We start from the raw sequence: 15,992 nt of genomic DNA on the forward strand, positions 1-15,992 counted from the left end.
CAATGATCTTGAGATTGACAACTGCTTTTATCAATAACAAGAAAATGCCCGGGTCTACAGTCATATAAAATTGTATTGTCTATGGCAAGAAAAACATTTTTTAAATCACTGTGTTTGCGACTTTTAAAAAGGTTTCTCTTGGTATCTTGTCTTATTTATCTGAAGGGGCCCTCAGTTAAAACTGATAGCACAATTCGGAGCTCAACGCGAAACTGTCTATTGCTTCTATTTCTATTTCTAAATTTCCTTAACTAGTTTCGCGTTGAGCCCTCCAATTGCCTGTTGCTATAAGAAGACACTTTTAGGAATTTTAATCAAATGTCATGTTACAGCGTCTTCAAATATAGAATTTAATTTAGTAGTTGACCAGCATTACTTTTGGTAGGTAGGTAAAAGGTCAAGGTCGATTTCACATCTTAACCTGAGGAACGCATAGGCATATACAGCTTTCAAAATTTATACGACGATTCTCTTTGTTCAGTCAGTGTAACTCCTATTGTTTTAGCAACATTCAACCAATCCAGGACCAATCTGATCAGCAGCTAGAGGATTTTAAGTAATATATAGTGGTATTAGTTGACATAAAATCCTCTTTCCGTTGCACTAATTAACACTTGATGCAAATGGTTATAGTGGCAGCTGACATGCAGTACTTTTAATCCTTTCAAAATATTTTGCCTTGACTTAAGTCTTTGAGAATATTTTTCATTTTCAGATTATCGTACTGTAGCCTTACAGTTTGAGAAAAAAAATCAAACAACACCAAATCATAGAAAAGTGTTTTTTTTCGCGTGGAAATTGTCACCATATAAAACTTTATATTACTTACCAAAAAACGAAAATTTATTTATATATAATTTAATTCGAAAAAGGGCTGCAAAAAGGGGGCCCCCTTTAGGACAGTTTACGGGTTTTTTAAAAAACCATTTTCACAGAAAATGTTTTTTTTTTCGTTTTTGATGCATTTTCGTAATACCCCCGTGCGAAAATTTCACATAAAAAAAAAAATCGGTTGACGTTTTTTTGCAATTGTTATTTTTTGCTCACCTGTACGTATGAAAGGGGGAGCTTTTTTTATCGTCCTCCCTCCGCCCTCCCCACAATTTTTTTTGTGAAACACGATAGAGACCCCATTTTACAAGCAAAATTTTTAATTAAACTTGACAAACTTGATTTTGGGTAATATCCGGTTCTTTCGAAAAAAGGGCCGATTCATCAGATTTTAGAATTTTTGGCCCCCTTAATGGCCCAAAAACGCTTTTTTGGCTTGTGATTTTAACCACACTTTCATTCAACTGAAGCCACAATAATACCTCGGTTCCTTTCGAAATCCAGCTAGATTACCTCATGGGTTCTAGAGCTACTGCCCCTGAAAATTTCTGTATTAGCCCTGTCAGCCACATAGAGGTTTCATTTATGCTTTAATTTGATATAAACTTGCACAGAATATTTTTCTTGATGATCTCTAGGCCAGTTTCAAAACTGGGTCATGTGGGGTCAAAAACTAGGTCACCGGGTCAAATCAAAGCAAAAAACAGCTGAGGCCACATTTATGACCCTATCGTCATGAAACTTGATCAAATTTTTCATCTAGATGATTCTTAGGCCAAGTTCGAAACTGGGTCGTGTCGGGTCAAAAACTAGGTTACCCTCTCAGATCAGAGGAAGTGATTGTTAATAATCTAGAGGCCATATTTTTTACCCTATCTTCATGAAACTTAGTCAGAGTGTTGATCTTGATGATTTCTATGCCAAGTTTAAGACTGGGTCAGATGAGGTCAAAAACTAGGTCACACGGTCAAATGAATGGAAAAGCTTATTAACACTCTTGAGGCCACATTTATGATCTTATCTTCATGAAACTTCGTCAGAATTTTCATCTTGATGATTTGTAAGCCAAATTCGAAACTGGGTTAAGAATCTTTATCTTGATTTCCGAAACTGGATCATATTGGGTCAAAAGCTAGGTCCCCAGGTCAAATCAAAGGAACAGCTTGTTAACACTGTAGAAGCCACATTTATGACCCTGTCTTCATGAAACTTGGTCGGAATGTTTATCTTGGTGATTCCAAGGCCAAGTTTAACAGGTGAGCGATGTGTCATCATGACCCACTTGTTATTTCTTTACAAGTAGTATTCATTTTTAAAGGGGAATATATTAAGTATCCATCACACGGGACAGTACGTCAGAACATGTAATGGTTAGGTAGATTGTTGTTTAAGATGTTGTTCGTTTATCAAATATTCTGTGTTTTGAAGATATACTAAACCTTCATTTTTGTTAATCCCTTTGATAGGAAGACTAATGAATAATAGTTATTGGTTCTCCTAATGCCTTTAAAACAAGGAATGAACTAATTACGTCTAGTTATGCTTTCTAGACGATTTCCCAGAACAACATTATTCGGTCTGTTCAAATCAGTCTTTTTTTTTCTAAGACGGGACATCCTATTTATTTATTTACGGGCGGTCAGTTAAGAAGATGAAATTGTCTACTCAGCAGTTGTATTTTTTCTAATTTCTAAGAACGAAACAAAACTTTTACTCTCTGAAATCTAAGACCGGTTCGAATAGCACCCAGTTTATTTTAGTGTCTCCAGAGAAGTCACCCCTGATTTTTAGCTCATCTGATATTTTGGTCAGCTTTTCTTCTAAACTATCAAAGCTATTGCTTTGAAACTTGCAACACTTGTTAACCATCATGAGCTGACCCTGTACAGCAAGAAACATAACTCCATCCTGCTTTTTGCAAGATTTATGGCCCCTTTTGGACTTAGAAAATATCAGATTTTTTGGTTGTTTTATGTTTAGGTCAACTTTTTCTCTTAAACTATCAAAGCTATTGCTTTGAAACTTGCAACACTTGTTCACCATCATAAGCTGACCATGTACAGCAAGAAACATAACTCCATCCTGCTTTTTGCAATAATTATTGCCCCTTTTGGACTTAGAAAATCAGTTTTCTTGGTTGAGTATTATGTCTGTCAGCTTTTCTCATAAACTATCAAAGCTATTGCTTTAAAACTTTTAACAGTTTTTCACCATCATAAGCGGACGCTGTTCATCAAGAAACATAACTCTATCCTGCTTTTTGCAAGAATGATGGCCCTTTGAACTAAAAATTTTACAATGTTCTCTATTAAAACAGGAAACAAATCCCAGTATTAGTGTCTCAGAGCAAGGTCCGTGATTTTTTTAAAAAATGCGATAATTGACGGTGTCAACTGGATAACTACAGTATTTATCTTTGAATTAAACAGTAAATCAATTACAGTATTTTTAAGAATAATACCAAACTGCTATACATGTACCTGTGTAAGATCAGACTAATGTGTTCAGAGAAATGACCCTTGGATAAGCCAGAAGTGCGAAATTGGCAATATCCACGCAAGTGATTGTAAATGGAACTTTTTGAACGTTTAGTTAGCTTAGAAATATTTTGAATTCTGCAGGGCAATCTTATTGTGAAGTGAGAATTTCTTCTCTGTACAAATGTAATTGCAGGACATTTCCAAATATTGAAACGAATTAGTACCTGCGATTCTACATGATGGGAGTATATTGTGATAATTTGGCAATATTTGTTCAAAGCTTGCGATTTCCATAGCTTTGAATTTATCCCTAAAGTTAAAACAGTCAACCACGATTTTGTTTTCTATACACAGAGTAACACAGAAGTTTCTTTATTAGGATGTTGACATAACTGTATATAAGAATTCACTATAACAAAATTGCTTGTCCTAAGCAATACGTAGAGCCATTCCTCAAAGTGTCATTACTCGCTGGATACACATGTCCTAACATCATATAATGCTATTCATATCTTATGGACACATTTCTCTTTTCTAGCTGACGACGAACTTCTTTGTTATCTCCCGTCTTCCATCCATTAACCATTTTCCTCGAACGACATGTACTTTAAAACAGTTTTTACGGAAGTATATAAATATCAGCTAGGATGTTCCTTTGATAATCATCTTCCAAAGTTGTTCAAACGGTTACGCTTAGTTCCATATCTGTGCCACCAGAGCTAAAAATAGAAAAAAAATCTTCAAACGGCATCTAAATTTTAGAACAATTTTAAAGACATATTCATTTGAGTGACTCATTTCTTCGTCTGTGCGTTTTGCGAAACGCTTAAACAATATTTTGGTAAAATACTGAAGGCCCGATATTATTCCAATGATCTAAAGACATTTTGTCCTTAACCTAAGGTAGGACTTTGAATAAATTATTTTCACAAATATTGCCCGTTGCCTGTACCAAGAATATTTTTAAAACATGACTACCAGAGGACGTGGTCACATTTCCCTATAACGTGGTTATATAACGAAAACACAGGACATTTCTAGGAGCCTCCGTTGTCAAGTTATTAAGGTCGCTGACTTCGAATCACTAACAGGTTTCGTAACTCTGGCTTACATTTTGACAAAATTATGCCACTTTCTAACTTGTATTATGTTGGTTAGACGTTTGCTTGTATTGTGCTTCCGAAATCTTCATATGTCTTGGGTGTCATAAAATGACTGCTCTTAGCAAGACTCAATAACTGTATCAGTTGACAATATTATGACCCTCCAGTAAAACTTCTTTATGTAAACTAGTTATCCAAATTTTTGCCCGTTTGAACTGTAAAACTTTGCTGAGCAATTTAAGAGCTATTATGACCCTTGTGTTTGAGCAGTTTTGGAGTGGCCAAGTTGTATAGGTTACTGACTTCGGTTCAGAGGTCATTTTGTGAGGAAGTCGTATGTGACGAGGGTTTTACCCGGATGCCCGTTTTCGTGCCTGGAAATATGTCCGGAGTTGCACACGGCATCTTCTCCCAACACTGATAGCTTTGAAAGTCGCCATAAGACATGAATAGTATTGATGTGACTAAAATCCAACAACTAACAAATCATTCTCGAATCACTTGCCCCTCATTGATGTGGGTTCGAACCTTACCCGGGGCGTTGAATTCTTCATGTGGGGAAGCCATCCAGCTGGCTTATGGAAGGTCGATGATTTTACCTAGGTGCCCACCCCTTATGAAATAATGCACATAGAAGCACTTAGAGTCTTCCTCCCGTCAAAGCTTGAAAATCGCCATATGGCCTAAAATTGTGTCGGTGCGACGTTAAACCCAACAAAAATAATTGCATGACTATAATAGATAAAAACTGTCAGACATTGTCTTACTTGACATTAATTGTATCTAACAGGTTTTAGCTTGGGTTTCCAGTACAGAGAGTCATCAGCGGGATGAGTCAGATGAAAAAGAAAATCAACCTAGTACTTCCCGGACTTACCAGTCAGTGAGGTATCGTATTGTCAGTTTTCTTCTTAATTGATCAGCATTGTGTGTAGGGTAAACTTTGTCTGTTATTTAACTATCCTTTGCCACAGAGTACATGCTTAGTCTTTACCACACTGAATAACTGTTTATATTATGAATGTTATTTGCACTTCATATTGCTGCTTGTTTCTAAAGTATGGTTTGAAATAATGTTTGCACAGTCTTTCATTTTAGTAACAACCTTTTGATGTGCTAAGGATCACCATAGGCGAGCATTTTATTTTGTTTTATCTTGAATTTGTTTTATTGCAGTTCACCAGACAAGATGGACAGTTTTTCAGGCATATTTGATGGTATCCTGTAACTCCAAATGTCTGGCACCAGTACTTCAGTCTGATATTCACTAATGTAATATGGTTTGAGTTGTTAATGCATATTAATATTGTATTGTCATTGTTGATATTTTACAGAAACCTGTGATAATGTGTAGGAGATTTTTAATGCCTAACACAAAACTGTGATAATGGATATAATGTTTTAATGCTTTACAGGAAACGTTGGTACAGGGTATCGATTTAAATGTCTTTCGAAAGCTGTGATACTTATTTTATTTTCTGTGCCTTGCTGTATTTTTCTCTCTCCATTCAGAAATTGTTAACATTTGAAAACCTGGTTATCACCCCCATTGTCTGGAGTATCTACAAATGCTTTATACATTTATATGGAAACGCCACCCTTCATGTTTCAGAAATTTCTCGAGAAAGACAGAGTTATGGCCCATTGTAGTTATTTAATGCAACTCTTTCTCGTATGTAGTGCTTGTATTTCATTTTACGCCCTTCCGGAGTCGGTACAAAAATCGGATGTCCTAAGAGAAACAAGGTTTATGGCCATTTATACTTATATACATGTAATTTATGTATATTTCTGAGTGGTTTTATTTTATTTCTTGTATGACAGAGCCGTGATATGCCATTGAACAAAACATGGCAGAAATGCAAACTCAACTGCTACAGGGCAATGCGTCGCTATAAGTTACCTGTAGCTTGGCCGAGTATTGGAAGTTTTATTTCAATATTTCGGCCAAAATTTTACTGGACCAAAATGAAAAACTTTTATAGGCAGACCGCCCGTCTCTCCACCCGCACACCAAACGACATAGCTAATTTAATAATATTTTTTGTTTTCAGTTTTGAAAAGCCTGGTTCATAACTCATTTATGCAAATCTTGTCAACTTACGGCCGTTGTATTGCGAGCAGCTTTTGAATGCAGACAATATTTTCAGGACTTTCTTGTCTGATTATTATTTTTTGGTCTGTTCCTTTTTTTGGACTTTTATTACAAATAAGTCTGTATCTGTGTACTCGTGCCCTACAGTTTCCACCCAATTCAAATGAAACGTGTTATCCACCATCAACTACTTTTTTAATAAAATTTCATGTATTTTCTTTTTTGAACTTTCGGCCCCGTTTTGATGTTATATTTTATTGTCAAGCATTTTCATGGGGCATGTGTCAAACAATGTGACATTATCTTTTTTTGTTAATAGAAAGGAGCCATTTAGATGCGTTAGGGTTAAGGTTACTGGTATATTTTCCTTCTTGGATCATCATAAATGTGGCTTCCATTTAAAAGTTTAGTTAGGATTGACATACCGTCACCAAAATTAGTGTATAGCAAATTTATTTTAAGAACTAGCTTGGATTGTTTTGGGTGTTACTGTTACTAAAACAGAAAAATAGTTTTCTCAACTCTAATTAGGACTCCAGTTAGGAATATATTGCGATAGAACTTTGAATGTAGATACAGGAATGTTGTGGAATTGTTTTTTTTGTGGCCACTGGGGTCAAGGGCATTGTAAGGTCAAAGCCACTATTTATCAAATATAGGAAATGTTTGAAAAACCAGATTTTTTTTCGTGGAATTTTCACGTGTCTTAATTAATACAGTGCAAGGTAGATGTACTATATAGTCTCCTGGAGAAATCATGAAAAATGTCTATATTTCCCCCTTGCATTTTATGGCCCGCTATCCGTAGTCGGTTCATTTGTTTCGATTGTCACAAAAATCTTTTCCACACATATCGGATTTCGATAAAACTTCACGGCAGCAATATGTATGAAGTGTTGTTTGATTCAATGCGCTCCTGATTGTTTCTAAAAAAATGACATTGTTTAGCGGCGAATTTTGTATTACTCGCATGGAAGAGGAAAATGACGGAGGACATGATGTTAAAATTTTAATTGAAAAACAATATTTTATACTTGTATTAGTATACTGTTTTTTTACAGGAACGTGGCATCTTAATTGTAACACTGCATTATATTTAAATCATGAATAAATGCAGTTATAAAGTAATATCTATTTCTGTTGTTAATGTCTTACAAGATTATAATTTAAATTAAAATGTGAAATAGTTTTGACACTTGCTGCAAACTTCTGTTGATGTAGCAATGTAACCAGACTACTAAAATGTGTATGTCTGTTGTTTATGTCTAGTCAATTTCCACCACACAGTGGCGTGGGGACATATTGATTACTCCTGTCGGTGTGTCTGTCACAAAGCTTGTCGAACATTTCTCATCCGATCTTCACCAAACTGGAACAAAATGTGTTTGTCAATAAGTCCTCGGCCAGGTTCAATAACTAGCCAAATCGGCCCAGGCACTTTGGAATTATGGCCCTTGAACATAATTATCGATACAGAGTTGTAGACCGGTTACTCCAACTCCAACAGATACCAATAGACTGCAAACAGTATATAAAGACAGACGCGCTATTCAGATGATTAGGTGTGTCTGAAGTCATTCGTCCTCCACCTCTGATAATTCATGTGGGGAAGTTGGCAGTTACTTGCGGAGAACATGTTTGTACTGGTACAGAATCCAGGAACACTGGTTAGGTTAACTGCCCGCCGTTATATGACTGAAATACTGTTGAAAAACTGGCGTTAAACCCAAAACAAACAAACAAATCAGATGATTAGGTAGTCGTGGGAAACATGCACTTTTCTCAAAAGCACCTCTGGTTGTAACTGAATTGTTAATGCCATATGTATTACTATGTTGTTATTCGTGTTGTTAATGCTGATAACAGTATTTGATAAAGAAACATGTATTCTGTAATAAACAATTGTGTTTCAGGTTTTGTCAAAAATGAAAGAAATAAAGTGTCCACTTCCTCTGTCCATCTGTCCCTTTAATTTGTTCACCGGAAGTAAATATAGTTTCTGTCTCTTTCCCAACAGTGACCTCCTTGGCCGAGTGGTCGAGATAGCAGTCTTCGAACCACTTGCTCGCACCCATGTGGTTTCAAACCTGGCTTGGAGTGTATACTTTTCATGTGAGGGAGCTTTCAGCTGACTTCATGGATGTTCTGTAGTTCTATCCAGATGCTTAAAATTATGGCCGGATGAGGTCCAAATCGACCATCAAAAGCTGAATTTTTCGTCGTATTGGGTCGGCATGACTAATAATAATAAATAATTTTATTTTCTGAAGGTTACATACTAAGTGTACAAATACAGATATTATACAACTTATTTCCAGTATGGCCTTCAACTGATATACATTCACACATATACACAATCATACATTCAATTTATAATTAAACATTTATACAAAAATACACATATCAGAATTACTTAAATTTTCTCGACAAACACATCTCAAATTAAAGAAGTCTTAAATAAACGTAATGTAACAATAACTATGTTTTAAAAGAATTACCATGCGTCACTCTTAACAAAACAAAAAAACCCAAATTGTGTTATATGTTAATTGAAATATAATTATAGCCGTCAGTGAAATGTTGCAACAATAAATTCCTTTGGCTTTAAGAACATTTTTAGCTAAGATGAGATGTGGGAGGGCGTGAAATAAAACATTAAATTGTTCTTTTTATACGGGATAAAAAGCATAACCATGTATTTCTATGTTGTTAACAAATTCGTAAGTTAGACAATGTTCATTACCCTCCTGTATTTAGACTTTATTGCTTAACCTCATTTCAAAGGAATACTTTTAAATAAATAGCGCGGGGCGACTAATAGGGTCTTAACACTTGGTTTTGCTGTAACTGTGATTCCAGCAGGTATGCAAATTTTGATTCCATACCTCATGTTTTTATTTCGATGTAAATGAGATATGAAACCAAAATTTGTAGCCCTGTTTGGCGCCATATAACCTATACTGTGTTGGTGCGCCGTAAAACCCAAATTAAAATAGATAAATAAATAGCGCGGCACTGCTGGTTTAAATGTCCGTTGTGCCGTTCTGTCGCAGCAACGTAAGCATAAATGTTATGTCCCTTCGATCGTAGCCCCGCAAAACGTCACGTCAAACGTTATGGCGTCCGGCCGAACATCGCCTAGCAAAATGTCTCGCCGCCGATGTATTTTCGCCTCCATAATGATACACGTACACCAATGCTATGATCGGAGTAGATTGCCCCGCTCCCGTCCCTCAATCCTTCCGCCTTCTAGATATGTTCTTCGTAAATTCATTAACAATTTGTTAGAAATGGTCATGAAATGTCTTTTCCGGCAGTAGCTTTGACCAGCATGGAGCAGTGTTTTTATCTGACATAATAACAAATGCCTCAGTTAGACGGCTAATGACTCGTATCTCGGAGGCTGAAGATTTCACTTCAAAGTTTCTATCCTGTAGCGAGCGGACTGATGACGGATTGAGGGAGCTACAATAAATCTCCGATTAGATTATATACAATTTCTATCAAAGAAATGATATACATATGACATTTAGGAAGCGAAAGGACGGATGTTTAGCGGGGCCGTAACGACTTAAGATTTAAGATTATTAAGGCTCACACCATTCCTTGTTAGAAACTTCACACAAGCAGCTTTAGCTCTTGTCGTAACAAGATCGAATTCCACTAAAATGAGATGGGTTCATTCTTCGAAATACCGGTGTCGCGTGATTATCACACGATCGTGACCAGGTCCACGGTTTATATGTTTTCCAAAACTTGCCCACATACTTATTCTTTGTCCAGTTTACAAAAAATTGCATAATAAATCCTCTTACTGATCCTGTTTCTGACAGGAATCTTACACGTTTTCTATCGATGCACAAGAGTCAGAACTGATAGAGATGTACCATTGTCTAGTTCCCAAATTGTACGTGGCTGAAGTTACCGAAAGTGTATGATAAAAAGAAATGTTCTGATAAGTGATGTTGAAACTGACTGGCAGTAAAAAGTAAACTTGCGGTAAACCAGGAGAGTACCGTGTGACAGGACTCGTGTTAGATGTATTGTCAGTGGCTCATTAAAGATGACAAGACAGCTAACAGGTAACCCTTTCATAATTAAGTATACGCCATTCAATTATATTTAGTAATTGATTACGTTGTGCCACAAATGGAATTTAACAGTTAAACTCGATAACCTTGATATAGCTTGACGTTTAATACGGAAATATTACATGTCAAATTAATTGGTTAGCGGCTTGTTCACAGAGGTTAAGAGTACATTTCTTCTCGTTTTATTGCGAACAATGTCTCAACTGACGCATTTATCCAGACTTGTGTTGAAAGATGCTAGATTCCAGACTTGTTTACCGACAGACCGCCCACAGACAAAGCCTTGTATAGATATATAAATTTATATTGACATGGAGACGCAAAGAGATGGAAGAACTTGGAAATAAACTGTCACATGATGTATGTCTTCCGATGTATCATATTGGGATTGATACCGTTGCGTTTTTATTCCGAGACAAAGCGATTCAAAGTACAATTTATGATAAAATTGTGTATAAAGTCGCCATTAATTTATTGTTTTCTTTGATGGAGGCTTCAAACCGAAAGATGTTAGAAGTTCGAACGCTGGAGTTTTGTATTATTGATTTATTGTATAATTACATGAAATTATCAGTTGTAATGCAAAATGTCTGTTACATCTAGCAGGAGATTTATCTACGTAAAACAGACATAGGCCTGTATTCATCAACGTTAAAAGTATAAACCTTGCTTTTAAAATATCAAAATACTTTTTGCCCGATATTTGTGAATCGTGTTTTGATTTTGATTAAACTTGACAGGAATATTGCATGCTACAACATAAATTCTAGCAATATTGATTTGTTACAAAAGAAGTTATAGCAGTTTTAATTTATATGCGTATGAGGCCGCAGTCTAAATTTCAGACTTGGAACATTGATAAAGACAAGCCCAGGACTTTTAGCTGTCTTCGTCGGCAGCATTAATTGAAATACACATGAACATAATATGATATAACACGTTGAGCAAAAAACTACAGTGAAAATTTACAACTCCATGAGCAAACCTTTATTAGTTTTACATTATAAATAGTTCAAAATACTGGAAAATTGTTGCTTTTAGTTCCTTTTATGCAGAAAGTAGAAACTGGTGTTTTGTAATTTAGTTATTCAAGACAAATACAAACAAAAAGCGTTATTTTTGTTGCTATTCCAATCGAAATTCAAAAGAACCCACACACTGTGAAGGGACAAAATGCTCTTGATTAAACCAAAAGAAAAAAACACTTTTCCGTTATTTTGATGTGCCCCGCCATTAAAAATGAGATGAGCCGGGGCAAATGTGTTACCCATATGTCTTCGCGCGAGTCCGTGTGTATGTTTGTGCGTGCACAAAGTCTTGTCCGGCTGATAACTTTGTAGACCATTGTCAGATTTTGAAATAACTGCACAAATAACCACAAAACGACGTGTCTAATGCAAAATCCAGCCCCTTGGTCAAAGAACAAGGTCACAAAGGTCAAAGGTCGTTTTCCTTGTTCGCTGTACAGCCCTTTAAGTATTCTTAGATATCCAAATAACTGCACACATTTATCATAAACAGACGCGTGAAGTGTTACGTTCAAGACCCATATATATGCCTTAAATGTGGAGGTCACACTTGTTGGTTAAACCTTACATCACTTTTCGTGTCCAGTCTTTACCTTTTGCGTGCACTGATGGATATTCAATAAACTGGTCACAAACGTTCAACATAACTAGACAATGTGTTGTCCCTAGAAGCAAAATATGCCAAGGTCATCCTTTGAAGTAAAACAAAAATCGTTTGTATGAATGGACGAATATTTATATAACTTTGCACAAACATTCACCTTTACTAGATAATGTATTTGCTTTGAGAGCCCAAGCCCAAAGGTTAAGGTCGTATTCCGAAGTCAAAGATTATGCTTACGTTTTCTTGTTCGGTCTACATTTTTTGTATGTTTACACAAAGACAGAAAAACTTCGCAGAAACATTCAACATAATACTGTGATAAATCAAATGCAAGACTTGGACCTTTAAATGAAAGACGAATATGAAATTTAGATATCAAACAGTTTATGTCATTTTTCTTGTCCGATATTCAAAGGATATTCAAAGTTTCACTGTGCTTTGACGATGTAATATTTAATCAGATAAAAGATAAAGACAACTTCATCAAATTTTCACATTTGTAAAGGTGAGAGTATTCTTCAAAATCTTATTTTTTTTCGCCGTTATACAGGTTTTGTCATGAAACAGCTAATTTCTTTTGTATACTATCAGTAACGTTTCGCGCATTTTTAAGGAGAAAGTGATGAACATAATTAATAGGTGACGTATGAAAGAAAGGTTACAAGCACAACAGTCCGATTAGTTTTGAAAGTTTGGTGCAAGTAGAGGATACAAAGAAGCTATATAACTACAAGAAATTTACATCCGAATGGATTAGGATATTGTAGGAAAAAAACCCAAACAAAAACAAAAAAAAAAAAACCCACATGGTATCAGTGTCAAAGAACTTGAAAAAGAAATCGCATCAAAACCTAATTATGACTGTATGTAATGTACTAGTATATTAATTGATATTTTATTAGGATTTCAAATTGTGACTACTTGCGAAGATGTCGAGCTATTGCACAACCATTCGTTTGTGTCCGTCTCCGCATCCCGATTTCTTGCATTTGCACAGTTATGCTCCTTTTTTCCAAATACATTTTATTTATATGTCAGCTGGTATTTCGGTATCCACTAGTAGAAATGGATTGAAACTTTACATAGATGTTCACTGCGATGACCTGGCATGTTCTGTGCAGATTTAATTACTCTATTTTACATATTTACAAAGCTATTCCCCTATTTCGATTTGGCAATCTTTGGTTCTGTAGTATCTCAGTATCACACACTTGTTCCCTGTCATGTAATGCACTTGTCCCATAACTCTGTTTTGTTGTGCTCCTATTTAACTTGGCAAATATATGATTTAATGTGTTCCCTCAATTGAGGGGGGAAACCAATGAATCAAATATGTTGCCCGTTTGAACTTGTTGAGTCATTTTTTCCCCATTATTTCAACGTTTTAAGTGACAGTAGATGGTAGAGCGTTCCGGTCCTCCGACAGCCCTTTTTACATGTTCAAGCTGTCAATGTTTCATGGTAAATAAAAGTCGAATTTTAAGTAACTACTTGATATCAAGTATTAATGTCAACTGAATATGTGCAAAAAATGGTGACGATAAGAGAAAGTGCGATTTAACTTCCTTGCTTACGTTTGTAAGAGGGAATGTTTTTATGACAGTATTTTTTCCCAACTAACATATTAAGGTTATACTGACATTTTGTAAACCTACATGTAATAACATCTTTCGGATGCAAGCATGCGAAGTTAAGAAGCTTTCTTCTGAATACACACGTGGAAATTCAAGTGACATCTGGTTCCTATTTTTGAATTTATAGCCTACTTGCGTCATGGAAATGAAACATCACGCAATATAGCGTGTACGAAAATGAGTCTCGCGGGGCTTACTAAAAGTGCTATCATTATCTCTAATTTAGTGAAATTTTGCGAGATGCTTTGCTGCATATGAATTGATATATTACTTCCTTCGTTGATATACGATTGCAACTTTATTGACGTCAGAGCGTCTCTCGGGGGTGCATTACTTGCCTTTAAGTTAACAATCGTTACTGTCTATTGATAAGGTACAAGAAAAAATGGTTTAAAATGTGACAATAAAATAAGGTGTGTAACCTTTTTGATTATGTGTACACGTGGAATGAAGTTTCATTTCTGATACGAAATTGGCTTGAAAATTTTTTGTACAATCTCAATAATGTCGGGAAGATCTTATCGTTCCTGTATCGAGATAGTTCCGGAAAGTTTTTGCGGAAATGTCTAGTCGCGTCTTCTAGATTGTAATGTGGAATCCTGGAAAACAGGTGATGTATTTGATGAGTTCCAATGTTATGAATCACGTCATGTGCCCAACCATAGTCCCTGTCTACTGAGCTCAAAGCCCCTTTCACGTAGTTCCAGTTATCATCTGAAAAATCAGATAAAATATACACTGTCCTACATGAAAATTAAAACTGATAGACAATCGCTTCTCATTATAAACCACATATTTTCTACAAAAGCATTATCGATTGAATATTTGAGACGAAAGCAAGTTCTAACCGGGACAGTTTAATTTTGTTAACTTCAAATAGTCCGTATTCTGTCCACACTCCTTTCGGCAAAATCCTGCATTTCGATATTTGGATTATATTTAGTGTTGTGTGTCATTTTAATTAAATATTTTGACGAGAGATATCATGTGTTAATCGCCTAAATTGACATCAACTGTAAAAATGTGTCGTGAAAGAAGAAGCCAAAGTTTCAAAATTACCTGAATACCACGGTGTTTCCTCTTCGATGTGATGGAGAAACGTCACTGTGAGCAACCAACTTGCAAATACCAGTTCCGGTATTACATAATACTTGAGCAATCCCCAAAGCCCAACTGAGCATGCGTAGTAGTAAAGACATCCGACCCAACCAATCAGAGATGCTATCGATAATGTACATCCGGTCACATGATTACAAAACATGGATTCTAAAGGGTTCAAATGACAAACGTTTCTCGGATGATATCCTCTCCACAAGTAAACAAACCAGCCGATTCCTAGTCCAAATAAAAAAGCAAAATTATTCCCGTTGTCATTCCTTTCTCTTACGGGATAGAAAACTTCATCCTTGTCGATGTTTCCTGTATTTTTATGATGATTTCTGTGAGATATTTTCCACGGATAGTACGGTGTCAACACCATAGAATGTAGAATAGTTCCAAAAACATCATTGATTGTTTCATACTTTGAGAAAGAACCATGGCAGCAGTCATGACCGAGTACAAACACGGCCATCAGCATTGTCCCTTGTAAATACCAGTAAACAGGAAATATGACGCACATGAAACTAGCCGGTAACATTGACTCTAGTATCAAGAGTGCCGCGTATAAAACGAACATGAGTAAAATATCCTTTATTACGTAGTATAAGGATAGAGCTAGATTTGTTTCGAACAAATAAGTCGGTATAACTGCTTTGATTTGAATGAGAGTTGGGAAAGAAGTCGGTTCTTGCGTGCGACCGTTCGTCGTCATGATGATAGACTGCTTTCCAATGAACTTCAGGTTAACAAAATTTTATATCTTGAGCAATTACATGAACGATTAAATAAGACATTTTATAATATCTAATTTTTACTAAAGTAGAGATGGCGCGACAGAATCATTTCTTTTCATTTAATCCATTCCATTGTAATATACACACACTTTTATGAATTCCACTTGTACTACAATACCTCTAACAAGTTATAGCTTAGACAGTTCTACAATAAAATCCTTACTCGTGAAATCTTTCTCAGAGCACAAATTCCGTGCCTTGTCTGCACGAAATATTTTGCTTCACAGCAAA

General features: G+C 35.7%; 1 protein-coding gene and 1 long non-coding RNA gene across 2 annotated transcripts; one reads left to right on the forward strand and one right to left on the reverse strand.

The window, feature by feature from the left end:
* The first annotated feature begins 5,201 nt into the window (after window positions 1-5,201).
* LOC128558518 (uncharacterized) lies at window positions 5,202-8,466 on the forward strand. Its single transcript, XR_008371684.1, has 2 exons — window positions 5,202-5,302; window positions 5,591-8,466. It is a non-coding gene; the product is annotated as an uncharacterized LOC128558518 (long non-coding RNA).
* A 4,859-nt stretch (window positions 8,467-13,325) lies between these two features.
* Window positions 13,326-15,992, reverse strand: LOC123555506 (uncharacterized). Its single transcript, XM_045346113.2, has 2 exons — window positions 14,926-15,992; window positions 13,326-14,580 (listed from the first exon to the last, which is right to left on the reverse strand). Exons 1-2 carry the CDS (start codon window positions 15,677-15,679, stop codon window positions 14,297-14,299), a joined length of 1,038 nt encoding a protein of 345 aa, XP_045202048.2. The 5' UTR covers window positions 15,680-15,992; the 3' UTR covers window positions 13,326-14,296.

Source organism: Mercenaria mercenaria, chromosome 7, assembly GCF_021730395.1.
Source record: "Mercenaria mercenaria strain notata chromosome 7, MADL_Memer_1, whole genome shotgun sequence".
Classification (NCBI taxonomy): Eukaryota; Metazoa; Mollusca; class Bivalvia; order Venerida; family Veneridae; genus Mercenaria; species Mercenaria mercenaria.

Coding starts and splice junctions, on each gene's coding strand:
- LOC123555506 (XM_045346113.2), bottom strand. CDS start 15,679: ATGACGACGAACGGTCGCACGCAAGAACCGACTTCTTTCCCAACTCTC. Junction 14,581..14,925: donor GGAAACACCGTGGTATTCAG/GTAATTTTGAAA, acceptor CTGATTTTTCAG/ATGATAACTGGAACTACGTG.